The sequence below is a fragment of the Poeciliopsis prolifica genome, unplaced genomic scaffold, assembly GCF_027474105.1.
Source record: "Poeciliopsis prolifica strain line A6 unplaced genomic scaffold, Auburn_PproV2 SCAFFOLD067, whole genome shotgun sequence".
Classification (NCBI taxonomy): Eukaryota; Metazoa; Chordata; class Actinopteri; order Cyprinodontiformes; family Poeciliidae; genus Poeciliopsis; species Poeciliopsis prolifica.
In genome coordinates, this window is record NW_026562442.1 from 1,894,823 (window position 1) to 1,916,214 (window position 21,392).

The 21,392-nt window shown below is 38.2% G+C and overlaps 1 protein-coding gene across 10 annotated transcripts in view; it reads left to right on the forward strand.

Annotated features, from left to right (window-relative positions):
• The window catches only part of kmt2e (lysine (K)-specific methyltransferase 2E), a 43,528-nt gene that overhangs the window by 14,544 nt on the left and 7,592 nt on the right, over positions 1 to 21,392 (forward strand). For 5 of the 10 annotated variants that reach the window (XM_055020444.1, XM_055020442.1, XM_055020445.1 and 2 more), the window contains 14 exons: positions 4,438 to 4,622; positions 10,241 to 10,355; positions 11,818 to 12,044; positions 12,119 to 12,258; positions 12,609 to 12,790; positions 12,884 to 12,922; positions 13,543 to 13,743; positions 13,827 to 13,957; positions 14,415 to 14,532; positions 14,834 to 14,943; positions 15,025 to 15,277; positions 16,397 to 16,495; positions 20,232 to 20,303; positions 20,675 to 20,860. In XM_055020444.1, the coding sequence (XP_054876419.1) occupies positions 4,552 to 4,622; positions 10,241 to 10,355; positions 11,818 to 12,044; positions 12,119 to 12,258; positions 12,609 to 12,790; positions 12,884 to 12,922; positions 13,543 to 13,743; positions 13,827 to 13,957; positions 14,415 to 14,532; positions 14,834 to 14,943; positions 15,025 to 15,277; positions 16,397 to 16,495; positions 20,232 to 20,303; positions 20,675 to 20,860 (1,944 nt within the window). In that variant the 5' untranslated portion in view covers positions 4,438 to 4,551. The remainder of the gene's footprint in view (positions 1 to 4,437; positions 4,623 to 10,240; positions 10,356 to 11,817; positions 12,045 to 12,118; positions 12,259 to 12,608; positions 12,791 to 12,883; positions 12,923 to 13,542; positions 13,744 to 13,826; positions 13,958 to 14,414; positions 14,533 to 14,833; positions 14,944 to 15,024; positions 15,278 to 16,396; positions 16,496 to 20,231; positions 20,304 to 20,674; positions 20,861 to 21,392) is intronic. The other 5 variants (XM_055020446.1, XM_055020447.1, XM_055020449.1 and 2 more) reach the window with 5 other exon arrangements.

Sequence of the window (21,392 nt, forward strand, 5' to 3'; positions counted from 1 at the left end):
ACGTAATTTAAATGATAAACATAAAAATGTCTTAACAAAGCAGAGCCTCTTGTAAAACATTTAAACTCCTTCTGCTGCACCATTTGTTTAATTTACAGTGGCTTAATAAGAAGCCTCTTATTTCAAACTCTTGCTTCAAACATGAAGCAGCACATTTATCTTTCTCATAAAGCAGAGTTGGAGTGCAGATGGAAACCCCGGTCGCCGTGGGCAACTCTGTTGATGAAGAGGCGAGGCAGATGTAACGGTGAAAATGAAGGCCAGACCTTGATCAGTTTCACTCGGCTTCACAAACGTAATCATTAATTCACACACAGAAAAGGAGAAAAAATATGGCACAAAACTGTCACTTTCATACAGAATAGGATTAGGGCCACTGGGGAAAAAAAGAATCCTGACTTTTTTTCCCTCAGAATTCCGACTTTTTTTCTCAGAATTCCGACTTTTTTCTCAAAATTCCGACTTTTTTAATCTTCTAAAATCAAAAGTCAGAATTCTGAGAAAAATAACTATTTTTCTTACTGGCACTAATCTTCTTCCGTACTTTCTCAAGAATTATAAAAATTTTCATGGCAGTATCATAGGTTGCAAACACTACAATTATTTATTTGCATCTTTCAGTACATATCTCATGTACAGAATAAGCTTAAGTGGCCATTTTGTTTTATCCAATTAATTATTGGCATAATCTATTAATTGATTAGTAAAATAATCATTAGGTTTAGCCCAAATTTAAAGTATATTTAGAGTTTTTAATTTTTAAAAATTTTAATCTGATTTTGGTCCAGATTTGTCCTAAATGGAAAGGTTGATGTGGCTGAACGGGGGGAGTGGCGGTCCAGTCCGCCAGCCAGAGTCGTCCCCGGTTTTGCCTGCGCAGCATCACCTCCCCCTCCGCCTCATCGACGAGCTCTGGTGATTTCTAAAGCTCCTCGATTCATTTAGCGAGCAAATGAAAACAGAAAGGTGGACGAACGTGTAAACCACTTCCATCTTGTTGCTTCTTTTACAAATGGTTTGTTTCTTTGTTTTCCTGTTTTCGCCGCCCTCTTATGCCTGTTCGCTCCCCTCTGCATCCCGCCTCCCCATTACAGAGGCGGATTCAGCCGAAGGTGGCTTTAAAAGGTCCCTGTTGCAACTGTCTGCGACACTCCCCTTCCCCTCTGTTCTGCATTACTGTTTCAGGTTTATTTAGGAAGTGCATAGAGGAGGGAGAGGAATCCGTCTGGGCGGGGTGACCAGGCGGAGGAGGGGGCTCTTCGCCTTTTTTCCCCATTCTGGCTGCATTTCTCTGAGGTGATGGGCAGTCCTCCTAGAGGAAGTAGGAGGAGCAGACGCAGTTCGGCTCAGATTTACTCAGGAATGTGGCTGCTCTGTACTTTGTTTTTCTTTTTTTTGTGTCAGTCAGGCTCTGTTTGTGCTTTGCTTTAAAAGCTTCGCGCACTGAAGAATGTTTGAGAAGTTCCAGGCTCAACTTTCTATGCAGATTTTTGCAGAAAAGAAACACAAACAAGCCTACTTGAGGCAAATAAACATCGATATGATAATCGTATCTGTTATTTTGCTTTTTGTAAACGTCTGAGTCCAAATGAAAACACAGGAATGGAAATACAATGACGCTCTGGAAAAGTGTGTGATTTCATTTAGTGGTGTGGAAAAAGAGAACAGAATGGATAATATTAATATTTCCAGAGATGGAAATGCGTTACAGTGGAAGTACATTTTTGGAAAAGTGATCCGACTCAGTTGGATTGTGAGTCTTATATTTCTAATAACTGCACAGTATCTTCTGCTGTAATCTTTTAATCACTTTAATTACTTTTTTGTGTGTGAACCTTCACATCTGATGCAGTCTTTATTGTCTTTTCAAGACTATCAAGGCTGTTTCTATTTGATTTTTTTTCTTCTGTTTTAAATTCTCCACGATTCCAACCATCCAAATATCTATCAATATATACATTTATTTAACTTTCTGTCCATCTTTCTCTCCATCCAACTATTGTTGCTGATTCTGTGTTTAATGATAATGACAGATAAACTCAAACACTGGCGATGTATCTCCAGGAAAGTAGTAATGTGACATTTTAACCTAGAAACTACAGTGGAGAAAGTTTCTGTTTATTGTATATTTCTGTCTTTACTTGCATAATAGTTTTTTTCTGAGTTATATATACAGAAATATCCCACATATCCACGTTATCATTCACTGCAGCACAAAACTGCAGCTAGTGATTAATCAAATTATTAATTTTAATTCTGCTCACGATTAATTGATTAATCGTACAAATAATTCTCATATTTTGCTGATTTTTCATTTAACCATGCCACCCTTTTTTTTAACAGTATTAGAAATGCATAAAAATACAAATGACTAATTAAATTTCTGTTTAGAATAAGAAAATAAACATGTTGCTGTCTAAAATGTAATTACAGCATTTCTTTAGTAAACGCTTGATCAGTTTTAGCGAAGGATGCATCTGCAGATAAAAAAGTACTTCTAATACCAACATGTGGAAAGTTAAGCCCTTTCTTCTTGACGTAGTATTTGTACAGTGCAGGAATAATCTGATGAATATCTTCTGGATTAACAGATTAATAATTCGCAAAATTTTACTGAATCTGAACTGGATGAAGCTAAAATGCCTCGTTAGGTTATAGCTGTGTTTTCACAAAGTTCTCTGTCCAGTCTGAATACTTCAGTTAGCGATTAATTGATTACTGAATTAATTGACAATTAATCCAGTTAGCAATTAATCAGAATCAATTGTTTTACAATGGTATGGAGTTGACAGCTGCTGAAACATTTCTGATTTTGATTTTTGTTCACTTCCACCTGAATTTTCTCGACTTTTGCGACGATTAAACTTTTTGAGTTTTGTGTTTTTGATTTCTTGAAAGTCACCCTGTGGATAAACTCTTCCTGACATGCTTTTGTGGCATTTTTCCCCTTACAGTGAGTGATTAGCTGCATTCCTCCATCTCATTACCCAATAGGCATGCAGGGGCAAGCAGACGTTCCTGGTTTGTAACCCCTCTCACCGTGTACATGCTCCCTGAGACGGGATCTGAGCCTTTGTTTGGTCACAGTTTGCTTGAGCAGGCGGAGGTGTGACCTCCAGCCTATTTTGTCTCAGCTTCTGTCCCTCCCTCTAATCCTGCTTATCAACAGAGCTGTGTGCATCAGGGGCAGCCACACTGACACACATGGTGCTGCCTGGGTTCACATCAAACACAAAAATCACGATTTAAATTATTTTACTCATCAATCATTCAAACAATTAATCAGAAAAAAATTGGCACATTCTGCAAATTTTTTATTTAATCACTTAAGTTTTTCATACAACATTATAAATGCATAAAAAACACACATTTCCTTTTATAGATTAAAAAATTAACATCTTATTGTCTAATATGCAATAACATATTAATTTAGAGAATGCTTCATCATTTATGGATTAATTGACAATATTTTTGCATTAACCAATTAACTTAAAAGGAGATTTTACAGAATTTGATCCAGGTGAAGCTTCAGGCATTTTTTTTTTAAATAAATATGTTCCAAGTAGATCAGGTTTACCAAAATGTTTTCTGTCTAGTAGATAAATAGAAATTTCTAAATATTTTGGTATTTTACTAAATATTTACCCAGATGTTTAACTTTTATTTGTGAATAAAGTATGTTGTCAGTTCACCAGATTTGCTAAATGAATAAATAGTATATGCCAGATATTTATTCGATATGTTACTAAGTATCTACACAGATATTAGTAAAGTTATACTTTGTGAACAAACTAAAAATGTTACTACTCTCTGTTGATATCAAACTGTCTATTTTTTGAGTCTTTATACTTCAGTTAACAATTAACCAATTACCAAATTTGATGTTGATTAATTAAATAATCGATTAACCGTTTGGATGAATACCTTTATTGTGGAAATTTAAACCCTTCATCCTTTCTACTCTCCATCTCTCACAGCTGATGTAGTAGTTTCCCTGTTTTAACGTTTGTGGTCACTGTGAATAAAACATACTGGTCGCCGTCTCAGATTAAATAAGTTTGGGTGAGTTCTCAGAATAGATCAGCCCTCTTGAGTCAGACAGGGGGAAAAATGGCCTCTGTGTTGCATTTCCTCCTCGTCTTCGTGGAGCGGTGTGCTCTTGCTCCCCTTTGTGGAGTTTTCTTACAGTGCAGCCTCTTCTATCCCGACAGTTCGGCTCTGCTGCTGCGTTTCACCCATCGCTAACCTCATCCGCGTAGCTTTGTCACAGGGGGAAATCCTGGCAAACCTTTCTCTGTAATAATGACTCAAGCCGATGCGCACCCTGGAAATACCCCCGTTTTCACTCTGATCTGGAAGTTCGAGTTTAATCATCCTTGCAGCATCCTTTCTGCAATAAAATATATTTGTTTTTCTTGTGTTTTTCTGTGTTTTCAGGCCTTGTGGATGCACTTAGATGTCTGCAATGACTGCTGTGGCTGGCATGCCTCAGTGTTTCGGACTCCCTTTCTCTGGACTCAGTAGGACAAGAACTGATCAGCAGAGAACGTCATGAGCATAGTCATCCCAGTAGGGGTGGACACAGCAGACACCTCATACCTGGACATGGCTGCAGGCTCAGAGTGAGTAAACGCAACAGAATCTGCTCTGTGTTTGTGGAAATGGCACTGAAACTTCATCTTCGCTTCACACAAAACGATCAATTCAAAATCAGAAGTCCTTGATTTATCCCAGAGACAAACTAAACCTTCTCATAACTCGCATCATTCAAGTTCTTCAAGAGAAGAAGAATTTCCAGTAGCAGTCAGTTTTGCAGTGGCTCTGAAGAGGCCTCTGGCTGAAGTCTCACAGTCTCATGCTGAGAAACTTTCATAGTGGTGATTAATCAGATAGAAAACATTTTCTCATTCTGCAAATTTTTATTTAACCAATTTTCTATTATAACATAAGACAGAAATTCAAATAGGCAAATGATTCAGTTCCTTTTTTGTAGACAAGAAAATATATCTTTACTTAATAAAATGCAAAAACATATTTTTAATAACATGTGAATAGCTCAGCCCTGTTTGCAGTATATAACATCAATATAGGCTGAACTGTTTATTCTTTTGGATTAACAAAAAAATTAAAGATTAATTACAATTAATCTGATTAATTAATTCAATTGTACTGTATAGAACTGACTTAGTTACTGATCTGAGTGAGTTGTTCTTTCAGCATATGGTCTTTTTTTTTTCCAGTTAACTATTAATAGATTACTTCATTAGTTGACAATTCTTTCAGTCATCGATTCATGTCGATTAATCATTTCATCTAGTTATTTTATCTCCTTTTTTACCTTCATAGCCTCTCAGTTGCTGTATATTGAATAAAGCAGGACCTTGCTGCTGTTTGCTGAAACGATCGGGTCGTTTTTGCCATTATTTGGTTGTTCCAGCTCCAATCGTGACCCGTCTGCTTCTCGTCCTCGGCTCTAACGTGACGTTTGCCCGTGTGAGGGCTGCGAGCTCAAGTCAGTGAAGCAGAAATGCTGCATGGCGCCATGGCAACTTGCCGTTGCCCCCCCCCCCCCCCTTCGTGTTTCCTTATAGTCTCGTCAAGGACATCGCCGTAGCCTTTTCTGGTTAAATAAATGAAGCAAGACGTTGGTGTGTGACTAAAGAAAAACACGTCATCTGCTCACAGAGGGAGTCCTGCCTCTTTAAGGGACGGGAAGCCCTCCCCTTCGCTTTCCTGGGTGCTGTTGCTGTGACAGCTTGAGTTGCCATGGTTTCTGCCCCCTCCCTCCCTTGTTGCACTGCGCAGGGCTTGTTGCCACAGTCATTGGCCTGAGTGACAGGTGGTCCTCACACAGATATGGCGTCTTACCCCCCCTTCCCCTCCCTCCTCATCTCTGCAGAGCCCTGCTGTCACCAGGGGTTAGAGAAAGCCCCTCCGCTCACTTCTTTGTCTGGCCGCTCGCTGCAAATTCATTCAACAGCAGATAACTGGCTTTAGATGGGGGGGTTCATACCGACCAGAGAGACGGACTAAGCTGGATATACATCGACTATTCAGAGCGAGCCAGCTGGGTCTAGCTACTCACCGGAGAAACAGCGTCACGTCCTTTAAACGTCCCCCCCCCACACCCACCCCAAAGGCTGCAGCAGCACGAGCAGCTGCGGGCTAATGCAGCCTGTGTGTCCAAATCGACACGGAGCCCAGCGTGCGCGCACTCGCCGCCGGAGTACGTAATGTTGCCATAGCAGCAAGCGGTGTCTCTTCAGGAGTCTTTCTTCTGCTGCTGATTTCTGCATGTCTTCTTCTGCGTGTCCTTTCTGCCTCTTCTTTGCCCTTTGTAGGAAATGTTGACATAATATATCAATTAATCATGATTAATTGTTTCAACCTACTGAAGTTACAAAGTCATCAAAATAAAAACATAATTCAGTCATTTTTTAAAAAAGAAAATAAACATTTAGCCTATTATGCAATAACATTCTTTTAGTGTATGATTGGTTATTTGTAGCAAAGGATGCATCTGCAATTAAATATTTATAACATCGACAAGTTGATAAATTTAAATGTCATGCGTTTCGCCTTTATGTTATTCCTCTGTAATTCCTGCTCTCTCTCTGAAAGCCTTAATAGAAGCAGCCATGTAGGAAATTGTATTTCCTATTATCTCACTCTGTCACCACGTCCTCACCGAAAAGGGTTGCAGGAAAAAGACCAGATTTTAGGGTTTTATCTGATCATATGTCCTTTCTGTACTTCACTAATTTGACTTTTTTTTATTGTTTACCCCACTATATTAACATATTTTAATAAAAATCCTCATTTGATGGCTTAAAAGAAAACATTTTATCCTCATGTGAGGGAAAAACACAATAACAAAGCTCATTTGTTTGGAAAAGAGGTCATGACAGACAAGTTGGACCAGATTTCATAATCAAAGATCTTAAGCAAACATTACTGCAAGCAACTACATTAAAGGTTGAATACTTCACCTTGTTTTATATCATTCTTGAGATGTCGTACACCCAAACTATTATTTTTGTATGATATTTAAAACATTCTCTTTGCTAGTGCTGGTGCATATTTTAGGCTGTAGACTTTTTTGGGGGGAGAAAACTTGCATCCACACCCAATTTATAGTCTTGAAGGTTATATCCTCATTCACAGGATAACAGAGAAAACATTCATTTCAACCAGGATGTGCAAACTTTTATTAACAGTCAAAATTATTTGTCAGATTTTTTGGAGGAACAGGATTTTAGATCCAAAACTTCAAATGGTTTCTGCATTTTTTCCTTGTTAAATGATAGGCAACCAGTTTGCTTATTGTATCTTATTGTACTGATTTTGAATGAAGAAATATTTGGTCTGTTCTCAGGAATGAAAACAGGATCGTTTGAAAACACTTTCTGTGTTTAGCCTAGTTTTAAAACAGCAATTTGTGCACTTTAGAACAAAGTATTGAGTAAATGTGACTCTATTTACCGTGAAAACAGAAGGAAACCAGAAAACTTTGAAAAGATCATCACTTTTTTGTTACGGCTATCATTTTTGTAAGTAGTTTTTAATAGAAGAATTTAAGTTTTGTATTAATTTATTTTTGGGGGGGGGTCGCATAAAATCTGTCCTTGGTTTAAATCAACATTCTTGATTTACCCTACTTACAGCTGGAACAATTAATCATGATTAGTCTTTTTTTTTTTAATAACCGGGAACTAATTCAGTGATTGATTAATCGTTAACTTGTGTACAGAGATGAAAAATAAGCTATTTGTTGAAAAGACAACATTCAAAGCAATAATTAAGTGAAAATTGTGCTAAATACATGTACAATTTGTATTAAGTATGGGTTCAAATAATTGTGATTAATCGTTTTTTGAATTGTCAGCTAATTTAGCGTTTGGTTAATTAACGGGAGTAAACAGACTCGAAAAAAACAACATTCAGAGCAATAATTAAGTCAAAACTCTACAAAACATATATATAAAATTTGGGCTGAAACAATTAGTCATGATCGATGAAACAATTGATTGTTTACTAGTGTACACAAACTGAAATTGGACTTTTTCTGAAACATATTCAGATATTAATCAAAACCTGCGCAAAAAATATATATTTTGCACTCAATATAAAAACACTTTTGTCTGTTGTACCAAAACATCACAAGAAATTCTATATTGCTGCATTTTATGCTATAAAATGTTTATTTTCTTATTTTAAAAATGAGTTTAGTTATGCTATTTGTCTACTAATGTATTTCTAATTTTACATAAGAAGTATATAAGTAGTTAAATGAAAAATATGTAGAATGTTCCAAGTTTTTACCCAAGTAATCGTTTAGTAAAGTAACGGTTTGTTCCTACTTCCTCTGAGCATAAAAATAAAACTGAAGCTGCGTTTTCCACCCAATAAACTCTTTAATTATGCTAAACAATTTTTCTTCAGATTAATCATTAACATGAAGCTTCCTTTGGTTTAAATGAAACCGACTTGCACTTGCAGCGTGTGTAATCCGGCAGTTGATCTGTTCTGTGTACACACCCCTCGGCCCGGCGCCGCCTCCAGACCTCATGCTTGCTCGTACGTTTTCACTTTGACAGCGACGAGCCGAGCAGTAATACTCACAGGAAGTGTTACACAGCTCGATCGGCGTGCAAGAGCGGCAGAACGGGCCGAGAAGGGCTCACACAGGTACCGTAGAACTGCATTAGCTCGGGAATTACGGGTCAAGGAGGCCGGGTTGAACTTTTGAGTCGCTGCTTGACTCTTTCCTGGTTGTAAAGTCGTTTATCTCGAGCCGTTCCCACGTAGACATGCCTGTTGGAGTTTTATCCTGCCTGCCAGGCTCTGTTTTTTGTGTATTAGAGCTTCTTTAAGTGTCATGAGACAGAGCAGCAGAGAAAATATGCTCATCAGCTGCCACACATACTCTGCGGTGTTTATTTTCCCACAGATCGGAGCGAATTCTCTACAAAACTCAAGTGTGTTTTTACTTGACTAAACATGTTGATCTTTTATGAGCGCTGCTCCTCCTCATGTTTTCCTCGTTTTCTCTTTTGTTTTCTCCTCTTCGTACCTCACCATGTTGTCGCACCATCCATTTTTTTTTCTCTCTTTTTCTGCCAGTTCCACTTTCCTCTTTTTCTATTAGCTTCCCTGCAGCAACTGAAGACCAGATCAAAACCATCAAAATAAGGGCTGGTTAGCTTAAGGAACTGGTTTCCTCGGCTTGGGGAAAGCTGTTCTACTGGTTAGACGTGAATCGCTTTGAAACAGAGTTATGCTTTTGTTGTTGCCTTCCTTGTACATGAGTTTGAAGATAGATTTGTGGCTTGTTTCTGCATTTTTTGCCGCTTTATTTTCATGACATATTGAAGCATGGCAGTCCAAAGTGAGGCTCGGGGGCCATTTGTGGCCCTTGAGATGATTCTCTGTGGTCCTTGTATGCAATTCAGAAATAGCACGAGTTTATTTCACCATATGCTTAAAACAAATGGAAGTAAAGCGATGCAGATAAATTAAACTTAAACACAAATTAATCTAATTTTTTGTTTCAATTTAATCGTCTTAACAGCAAAAACATTTTGTGACTTTTGCTCAAAAGTAGAAATGTGGCACAATGACAAGAGGGTTTTAAAAAGAAAGAGGGCTGTTGCAATAAATCAGTCAATCGCATGTAAAATTAAAACATTTGGTTGAAAAAATTTCACACAAATAGAAACCGTTTTCCTCTTTACTACCAGAAACTGGGTGACAAAAGTCAGAAATCTAGTGTTTTGGTCTCAATTCCTCTTTTTGAAGGACAATTTCGTTTAGAGACTTCAAAATTAATTTTGTTTTATGTTGTATATTTAAAATGTCTTCCGATTCCAGTGTTAAATGTTCATCATAATTTAAAGTTAGATTTTTGATTTTTGCACTGCTAAACCTTTACATTACTTAAAATACTTGAGGCCAGCAGTATTTACTTACCTAAAAACAACAACACAAACGTTTATCACAGTAACTTCTAGCCTAGTTCTATCATGTTACTGCAGCCTGTAAATTGTTTTACAATAGAATAATAAAAAGATGAATGAAAAAACGTATAGCTACTTTTAACTGATTGCTAAAAGCTGAAAGAATAATTTCCTGCCAGCTTTACCTTCCTGATTGTGCAACACACCTGCTCATCAAACATATTGTTGCGATTTCACATTCATTGGCCCATTTTTCTGTGAATAACGTTTCCGTTTCTCGCCAGCAGACCAGAATCAGTGGAGGCCAGCCCCGTGGTGGTAGAAAAGTCCAGCTACCCACACCAGATTTACAGCAGCTCTTCTCACCATTCCCACAGTTACATCGGCCTGCCTTACGCTGTGAGTACATCGCTCTGATTTCATTATTAGTAATGAGACCTGTCTCTGCACACAGATAAAGACTCGAAAGAGTCCAGCTCCTGTTGTTTCATCCGATACTTGATAATATGAAGACTGATAGATGGAACAAAGAAATTAGATTTGTTTCTCTGGAAGAAAATTTAACTGATTTCTACATTAAAAATCTTCTTTATTTTAATTTTAAGCATTCATGTCTTAAATTTACCCATATTACACTGCAAAAAAACACAAAATATGACCAGGTTTTAATATAGTTTTTTATGCAAATGACTTAATACCAATCAAAACTAACCTTACAAGAAGACACAGGAGATTTTAAGTCACTAATTCCTTAATTTTGTTTAAAAAAAACGACTATTTCCACTAATAATAAGACATTTTTCCATAAGTGAAATAATCTACCACTGGAGTAGTTTTTTTTTCTCCCAACAATGTAAAGGGATTATTGACTTAAAACAAGCGAAAAGTTAGTTTGTTAGTTTGTGTCTTTTTTCTAGTGCATAAATATATTCACAGTTGAAACTAGAATTGTGTTTTTGCAGTGTATATGTTCCTTCAGCCTTTCCTTCCTCCGTCAGTGTTTATTTCTTCAATTTTAGACAGTCTGCATTGGTTTGGTTTGTCGTTTTTGCACAGGAATGTTATGAAGCTGTGACAAAAGCAAAGCATTCTGAAAAGCAATAAACTCTGTAAAAAACAACTTTTAAAGTTTTTGTTTCATAGCTACTGATACATTTTGCTCCTAAAATTGAAAATTTCTCTCTGAAAAATGAAAATCAGAATCCAAACATTTAAATCATCATATTTCTAAAAAAAAAAAAAGTATAAAATTAAATCAGAAAACCTACTTTAGTGAGAACAAGGGGGTTACTAAAAGATTGGGTCATGTGAACTTAATTAACTCTGCATTTTATTTGGCTTTCTACTCCAATCAATCATGAAAACAATGTAATCATTAGAAACAAAAGCTCTTATTTCTGCAGAGACTGTTCTAGTTGCTGCAGCTTTGATCTGATCTCAGTTTGAACATGTTGTTCTTTAATGCTGTTTGAATTAAAACAGTGGAAGAAACTGTAGGAAAGCTAAAGGACGTGTCAGCATCTCCATCCCCTTTCATAGGAATACAGAGGAGGCTAGCTAGCGTTAGCCCGCTCCTCATGCAAAGATCTTCAGTAGAAGACAGATGCTGATACTGAACACTTTGTGGCTGTTTTGAGTCTTTCTGAGAACAGAGCAGTGTCTTCAAATCTTAAGATAAAAACACTTTTTATAAATTTTATATTACTTAGTGTTATATTTTTATTTACCAATATTTAACGCTTTGGATGGAGTAACTGTCAGTATACAAGCAATTTCTCTTTGGGGATCAATAAAGTGTATTCCATCTGTATTTATTTGGATGCTCATCCTTTGCATTCTCTGTGTATCTTTTTATTTTCAGGACCATAATTATGGGGCGCGGCCCCCACCGACGCCGCCAGCCTCCCCCCCGCCCTCCATGTTGATCCGACAGGGAGAGGTGGTTCCCTTCGGTTCCGGGCCCCAAGATGAAGCGTCCCGGGGCACAACGCTCAGCACTTCTGAAGACAGCTACGGGACCGACATCACCCGATGCATCTGTGGCTTCACCCACGACGACGGCTACATGATCTGCTGTGACAAGTGCAGGTAAAAATGATTCAACTTTAAAGGCGCTAAAAATGGAGATAAAGTTTATAAATTCATTGTTCTGTTTTTTTTAGTGCCTGGCAGCACATAGACTGCATGGGCATCGACAGGCAGAACATTCCTGAGACCTACTTGTGCGAACGGTGCCAACCGCGACATCTGGACCGAGAGAGGGCCATCCTGCTTCAGACCAGGAAGAGAGAGTGTTTATCTGGTGAGAATCACTGTGAAAGACATGAAAATGATGAGTCACTGCCTGAAACCGTTGCTGTTCTGAAAGCTGGGTTCAACTTGTGACGTGAGACGTTTTCTCCGAGAGTCCAAAGATGCTCTGTTCTGCTTTTCTGGCTTCCTTGCTGCAGTAAACGGCCAACAAAATTAATTTTCCAAGCCTGATTTTAGCCCACAGTGACACCTGCTGGAAAAGCATCAAACTACATCTTCGTAACTCATTGTCTGGCAAGCAGCTTGTTCTATTATTGCAAACCAACTGGCTTGTATTTTGCCTGCAGCAGCTGCAGCTTTTTATAGCTCAGTATGTTTGTAACTTCTCTGCTTGCTCAGATGGGGACACGAGCGCGACGGAGAGCGGAGATGAGGTTCCACTAGAGCTGTATTCCACCTTCCAGCACACACCCACCACCATCACGCTGACAACAGGCCGCCTTGGCAACAAACAGACCGACAAGAAGCGCAAAAAGAGCGGTGACAAAGACCCGCCGGCCTCTTCTGCCCGCGCCAAGAAGGTCAACTTTCACTTGTTCTGCTACAAAAAGCAGATTTTGATTCAAAGTATTTGAAACTTATTTTAACTCTGAACCTGATTGGTTTCTTTGTAGGCCTTCAGAGAGGGGTCCAGAAAATCCTCTAGAGTGAAGGTAAACACACAAAAAACACAAATATTATTCTTCTAAGAGAACGATTACTCGATTAATCAATTATTCTGACAATCGATTCATCATTTTAAAAAATTGTTTTTTTTTTTTACTTGTGCAACAAAGTAGCATTCTTGTTGGCTTGATGATTTGTAGCAAAGGATGCATCTGCAAATGAAAGAATAGTTCTAACAACAATACAATGTAGGGCCAATCTACTGACTACGTTCTGGATCAAACGATTAATAGTGATATACAGAAGATCCTGAGCAGGAGATTATTTTTACAGAATTTAAAACAGATGAAACTAAAACTACACTTACCTTTAATAGTCTAGTTAGTGATTAATCAATTTACTAAATCAGTTGCTTGTGTTCACACAAAATGCAAAAACATGATTTAAACCAGGACTGCAACTAACGATTATTTTATTAAGCAATTATTCAAACGATTAATCAATTAATCAGATTAAATTTTTGACTAATTCTGCAGAATTAGTCAAATTAATCGATCCCCAGTAGAGTTGGTGATTACTTCAATAACCTTTTAACCATGAAAAATAATGATTAATCACAATTGATCGTTTCAGCTCTGCTGTATTAACCGTTGGTTTTCCCTCTCAGGGTGCTGCTCCCGACACGGAGCCAGCGGAGCATCCTTCTATGTGGGAGAGTAAAATCAAGACGTGGATGGAGCGTTACGAAGAGGCCAGCAGCAATCAGTACAGCGAGGATGTCCAGGTGCTGCTGCGCGTCAAAGAGCAAGGCGACGGCAAGAACCTGGCGTACAACACACACCCAGCCTCCTTCAAACCCCCAGTGGAGGTAGTCTGAAGTTCGTTCTGCTTGTTTTGGGTGACCGTCAGTCTCTCATTTTTTGCTGATGTCAGATTGCTTGTGTTGCTCAGAGTCAGGTTCAGAAGAACAAGAAGATCCTCAAAGCAGTGCGGGACTTGCCTCCAGACTCCCTCATCATCGAATACAGGGGGAAGTTCATGCTTCGGCAGCAGTTTGAGGCCAACGGTTACTTCTTCAAGAGGTCGGGGAATCCTCATTGTTTTGAGTTAACATGTGGAGTTCGCTGCTTTGCAAAGCTGTGCATAACCCATTAAATCAGGGGTGTCAGCATCCAGTCCTCGAGGGCCGGTGTCCTGCAACGTTTAGATGTGCCTCTGCTGCACCACAATGAATACAATAATTAGGCGATTAGCAAGGCTATGGAGAACTGATCTACACAAGGAGGAGGTAATTAAGCCATTTCATTCCTGTATTTTGTTCCTGTGGCACATCTAAAAACTGCAGGACAGTGGCCTAGAGGACTGGAGTTTGACACCCCTGCTTTAAATTTTCTTAGATACCACAAACTCTAAGTAACAATCCTAATAAAATGCATAATTTCAGGTTCTGACTCAAATTGAGGGTGTGAATACGTTTGCAAAGCCTTTTACGTGAATTACTCTTCTGGATGTTTATTTGTTTTTTATTTTCCTCCGCAGGCCTTACCCGTTTGTTTTATTCTACTCAAAATTTGACGGAGTGGAGATGTGTGTGGATGCTCGCAGCTTTGGTAACGAAGCGCGTTTCATCCGTCGTTCCTGCACCCCCAACTCCGAGGTACGTCCAGCAGATGGTTGAATATTTCACCAAAGTCTTTCACATGTGGATACAAATTTAGCAGGAGCTAAAGCTAAGCCGCTAAACGAATAGGTAACAGCAAAGTTGCCAGCTTTGATTTTGCTTCGTATTATTTATTCCAAAATTTGAAAAATATCCATCATCCTGAAATTCAAGTGAAAAATAAAAACCACTATATCCAACATGATTATTTTTTACAGTGATATGCTGCAGTAACATCTTAATGAGTAAATCTGTCTCTTATCATTTATTTGTCCTGTTGCTTTAATAAATCTTCCAGGTGCGGCATGTCATTGAGGACGGCATGCTCCATTTATACATCTACTCCCTGAGGCCGATCTCCAAAGGCACGGAAATCACAATCGGCTTTGATTTCGATTATGGCAGCTGGTGAGTGTAGAAAATAATCAAAAACAGCAGAAAAGGTGATTTTAATCTTAACCTTTGTCATCTTTCTTCTTCTTTTTCCAGTAAATACAAGGTAGATTGTGCCTGTGTGAAGGGGAACCAGGAGTGCCCGGTGCTGAAGCACAACCAGGAGCCCACCGAGAACCTGAGCGCCGGCGGGAGACGCAGGGGCAGCCGCAAGGACAAGGAGTTGGTTCGAGACGACCCGGGTCAGAACCAGAACGTGGCTCTGGATGGCGAGGGGAAGGGAAAGAGTTTAGGAGACGGGAAGCAGAGGAAACTCTCCCCACTGCGGCTCTCCATCTCAAACAACCAGGCAAGTTCAAACGACAGAATCCGTGTTTCCTTCTCACCGCCACGACCCGCTCTTCACGTTTCCAGGGTTCGTAAGACTCCTGGAAATCCTGGAAGGTGCTTGAGTTTTGTTTAGGTGTTTTCAAGGTGTGGAAAGTGCTTGATATTCAGACTGTAGCCTAACATTTGATTAAAAGATGAAATTTACCAGCTATTTTCAGACACTTGATTTAACTGTCTGAAATTAAATCAGGCTAAGCTTGTTTAAATTCCAGATTTATTTATTTATTGTATTTTAAACATTTAATTTGACCAGGAATGTAATTCATTTTAACAATTTGTTTGGATTCTTTCTATTTTAATTAACATGTTATTTGACTGATTGTATTATATTTCATACATTAATTGTCGAAGAAATTCATGTTTTAGCTTAAATTTGGAAAACTTTGCAAATAGTTGAAACCAGACATTTAAAGATAATAAACATTTACACTATTTTTTTCTAGGTATCTGAAGTGAAATCAGATTAAACTTTTCTTGTTCAAGTTACTGAGAATCACCAAAATTATTTCTGTTTGCTAAATGTCAGAGCTTGACGAGAATGTTTTCAGGTGTATAAGGCGAGTGTGAAAGACATTTTCATCTCTTCCTTGTTGTAAAACAAAAAATTATATTACAAAACATATTAATAACAGTCATAAATTATTGACAATATATGTACATGTGATGCTTTTGAAACTTACCTTGAAAATGCTTGAAAGGTCTTTGAATTTTGTTCTTTTTAACCAGCGTTCTTTGCACGTATTGTTTTTTTTAATTGTCGTTGCTCATCATGTACTGTTTTCCCTTGTTTTCCCATCATCCCTTTATGCATTCACGTGATCCTAATTTAAAGTCTTCACACATAATGATTCATTCAGGATTATTTACCAGGCTAAGGTTGTTTTTAAAACACAATTCTTGATGAATGAAGAAAGAAAAGTGCATAAAAGGCCCTAAAAAATCAACAAATTGAAGAAATGTCCTCCTTTACACCCTCTCCTCAGCCTTTCCCTGTCTCCCTCTAGTCTGTAGTCGGGCTGAATTGTCAGCCATGATGAGAAAAAAAATGGCCATACACGGCTCTCCCCTCCTCTTACAGGATCCTGAGTTATTTGAGGATCTAGAAGACAAAACCTCCGTTAGCAATGAAGTAGAGATGGAGTCAGAGGAGCAGATTGCAGAGAGGAGGAGGAAGATGGTAAGTGTGCAAAGTGAGGGACTTGAGCTTCTTTTGCTATGCAGCCGCCCAGCAGAGAGTAAAAAATACAAGTAATGGTGATAAAAACCAAACTGTCCCCTGATGCTGCTCCCTGTCTGCTGAGGGCTTTTGGACGGGAGCCGCGTTCCTGCTGTAGTCTAAAACTCAGACGTTTACACCAACGCAGCTCTGCATTTACACGTTTGCTTTGGTTTTTCATGGGTTTATTTGAACATTTTGTTTCCCAGGTGGAATAATGTGAAGAATAAGTGATTTATTCATTCCAACATTAGTCTTAAAATGTTTTGGTCACTAAATAAGTTTTACTCTGATTAACATTTCTTTTGGTCATTTTCGTCTCATCTGAGAGAAATTTGTATTGGAAGTTGAAGCAAGATTATAAGATGTTAAAATTCAGTTTTGCTGTTTATTTGGGATCATTACCCAACGTTCAAATTCAAAAATACTTTATTAATCCCAATGGGAAATTAAATAGTAAAGTTTTATTATTAAATTAAATTTAAATTTTATCTGTATTTAATTTTACTATTTTAATTAAATAATTATGTATATGAATTAGTGGTGAAACTGAAGAATTTACCCTCAGCTCGATTCCACCACTACCGTGCTAGCTAAAATATTTGTGGCAAAAATAGCTAGAGCATGTTGCTTTTAGAGTAGTAAATATTGAAACAGAATGGTTCAAATGAATCCATTAAAAGCCAAAATGGAAGACCTTGATGTTGCATTTGTGTAACCTTCTGACTCCAACTGTAGCCTCCTCTTCATCACTCATCTCTACTACGTCGCCCACCACTATCGGCGCCTTTGTTGCTCTTCTGCTCATTATTTTGCCCTCCTTCAGCTTTGGCGTTTTTTTTTTTTTTTTTTTTTCTTGCAACACTGAAGCTTCAAGATTTATTTATTTTTTTTCCATATTTTTCTGACTGTTTCTTTTGAAACGGCACATAAACATTATTTTCCCATCTTTCATTGGAGAGGTTCCTAAGTGGATTACAGCTTCATCGCCATCTAAAATGGCCTGTCGCGATATCAACCACTCCCTGCACTTGCTGCCAAATGGCCTCATGTCCCTGAAAGATGGGGATCTCTCACACACACACACACACCCGCTGGAAATTACCCTGCAGTCAGCTTCATTTCACACAGTGGATCTAAGGTGTAAAATGCTGACTCATCTTTGGGCAACATTCAGTTCTGCTAATCGGGGAAAGAGATGGATAGATTAAAGGTGAAGGAGGGAGGATGACTTTAGCATAACCAATGAGCTGCTGTCTGTGGACAGAGCTGCAACTAACAGGCTTGCATTCACACACAATCAGTAACTACTGTAGAAGATGCTAGTGGCTATAGCAAAACACAGTACTGCTTATGTAGCCACTACTGGTTTAAGAAGCATTAGTTGGTGCAATTCAGGGAGTACTGATATGGCATGATAGTAATAACATTAGTATTTTAGTTAATTTTTAAATAGAAGGTAACCTACAGAATTAGGTAAGGCAATGCTAGTTCAGATGCTATTGACAGGTAATTGTGGCGTATACATTATAGGATTGCTCAACTTCATGCGTCGACTAGTTGCTGTGATGTCATAGAAACCGAAGACAAATTGCCTCACAGGCTTGATTAGCTATTTTTACAGCAGATGTTGACAAAAGACCGCTTGGATAAAAGTCTAGCTAGCCCACATGTTGGTGACGGCAGTTTAGCCAAGCCTAGCATTTGTCATTTCGCATATTCACCGCTGTTTACATACAAAATGGTGCAAGGCAATGTTGGTCATCATAATAGTAATAACCCTCCTGCTAATGTTGGCATTTTAGCTAACCTTAGTTTTAGGTTATTTTAGCAAATGCGTTACTGTTTGCATACTGGATAGTCAACATAATATATGTATTATATTAGCTGTCATGCTAATATTAGCATTTTAGCCAATTCAGATATAAAAGCTAAACGTAATATACTGGATGGAGTAAATCACTGTTGATCAATTTGATAGTATTAGCCTTTGCTAATGATAACCTACATGCTTCTGAACGAAGTAAGGTAATGTTTGCCAACTTGCTAGTGTTAGCCCACAGGCTATGAACAGCAGTTTAGCTAACCTTAGTAGTGTATACACTATTTGTATACTATGTGGTGTAAGTCAATGTCGGTCAACATGCTAGTAAAAGCCTTAACGTTAGCATAATTTTTTTTATAAAAGCTAATCTTGACTTATTGAATGGAGAAAGGATGCACTACTGTTGGTCAAAATGCTAGTAATAGCATTTATGATAATGTTAGCATGTTAGATAATTTTTGCTATAAAAGCAAATGTAACCTTTTGAGTAAAATTACATAGTATTAGCTAACTTGCTAGTGATAACCCACATGCTATTAGCAGCATTTAGCTCACTTTATGCACTACTGTTTACATAGTAGATGGCATAAGTCACATAGTCAACATCATAGCAATAGCCCTCATGCTGAAGTTAGTATTTTAATTAATAGTGGTGGGTTGATATGGACTCAGTTCTCAGCATAATAGTTTATGGTGCTTAAGTGATGAAAGTGAAGCTAAAATGTCTTATTGCTAATACATCCATAAAACCATGAAACTGCTATGAAGTAAAACCTGCCACATGTCTAATCCTGCAGTGCACATGTTATTTTTAGATGTGCTGTTATTCACATGCAAATGTTGACCCACAACCACTCCATTCAGTCATATTTTCAAGTATTTTCATATTTATTGGCACTCACTCTATCTCGGAATTCCCATCAGTTATAGCTTACCAACATGAATAACATTCCTGTAATATTTTCCGCCTGATAAGAATAGACAACAGTAACCCTTCTATAACTGGCAGATCTGTTCTTTAAGCATTTTCCATCAGTGGAGCAACACTTGAGCTTTTCCTTTGACAATTGAAAGAATTGGAGGATCTCTGGCAACCAAGTGTACTTTAGCGTATGTCAATCAGTAGATTTGGTCCCAATTACCATGACAAAAACAGACGGAAAACAGAAAGCTTGGAAAAGATGACCACTTTGTGTTGCAACTATGATTTAAGTAAATTTTAATTTAAAAGTTAGAAATTTCTCTTTATTCATTTGAATTGTGGTGTGAGGCCGCACAAAATCAGTCCAGGGGACCAAAAATGTCCCCCGAACTCCAGTTTGACACCGTTGGTTTAAAATCAGCCCAGTGTGAATGGCATGTTTCCCAATTTGGAAGAGTATTTGGCAAAAAAACACATTTACACCTTTAAAATCACTAGTCAAATTTGAATTAAAAATTGAGATTTTTGGAAGTAGATTTTAATTTAAAAATTGTATTTTTCTTTTTCTTTAATGTATTCTTTAATGTATTCTTAATTATGTTCAATTTTGGCCTCTGAAATTAGTCCACCGTCCAAAATATGGCCCTCATATCCCACCTTGAACACCACTGATCTAAAAGATTAGATGCTTATTTAAACCAGGAGCTTCAGGTTTAATTTTCCACACCAAAATTAGTCTAATTGAAATAAAAAACTGAGAATTTTAAATTAAAACTGCACATTTTTAGGCTCTTATGCAGCACATGAGCGCTTAGCGACGGTTAGCATTCCTTCAGGGTACCTGGGGTGTCTTTGGCACCCAGATTAAATGTATTTTCAGCCAGACGTGGCGAGCGTTTGTGGAGAGCGTTGCTTCTCTAAACTGGGCTGTCTCTTCATTAAACATTCAGGCCAACCCAGCCGAGCAGTCCCATCTCCCTGTCGGGGCGGCTTCAAGCTGGAACGGGCCAAAACTGAAAGAGGTAAACTTGACCCCATATATAGCCAACATCATTCCAGGGTTCAGCTCCACCAGATCGGCTCGTGGCGAACTAACCCCATCTGTTTGGTGGCGTGGATCTTTCTCTAAATGGTGGAGGCGGTTTCCATGTGAAGCGCTCAGCGGGACGTTTTGAACAATCTGGAGCCACTTTTTCACACCGCTTTTCCTGCTTTTGGGTTTCTTTATTTGCCTCTATCGCAAACCTTTTCCCTCCCTCCCAACTATCTGCATTTGCATCTCTGCGCTTCCTTAAGTCGCTTTTGCTGTGTTAACCCTTTGTGGCTTCAGGGGTTGTTAGATGCTAATGACTGCGCCGTTTTCCTCCCAAACCCCGCGCCCGAATCACCGCAGACTCGAGAGGAGCGGAAGATGGAGGCCATCCTGCAAGCCTTCGCCAGGATGGAGAAGCGGGAGAAACGCAGGGAGCAGGCGCTGGAGCGAATAGGCAGCGTGAAGACGGAAGTGGGCGGCCGCAGCGATATCAAAGAGGAACCGCCGGCCACGCCAGAAACCGTCGATTCTCCGGCTGTCATGCAGGTAAGGACAAAGAAACAAAACAGAATAACTTCTCTAGAAATATCTTAAAAACTTGTTTCAGGGTTTGTACGGGGGTTTGAAATAATTTAAAACACTTTAAATTCAATTGATTGATTTCTAGTTGACGTTCATATTCAACAAAGTGCAATTTAATATTTGATTAAAAGTCTTAATTTACTGTTGAAACCAGATTTTTAACACCTAATTAATTTTTTTCCCTCACTGTGAAGTTAAATCAGATAAAACTTTTTTGTTTCAGGTTAGTTAGAGTCATCTAAATTATTTATATTTGCTATATTCCAGAAAACATAACAAAAATGTGTTTATTTTTTATGTTTTTATGAAGGAAGATTATTTTTAACACAATTTGTTTGGATTATTTAAGTTTATTGAATATTTATTATTCCTAAGGACTCAGTGACTTATTAATAATCTTATATTTTATATGTTAAACAACTTTTTTGAAATAGTTTTTTTATCTGATATCAATGCTCTGTTCTCAGACCAGTCAAGTAAAAGAGAGACATTTCAA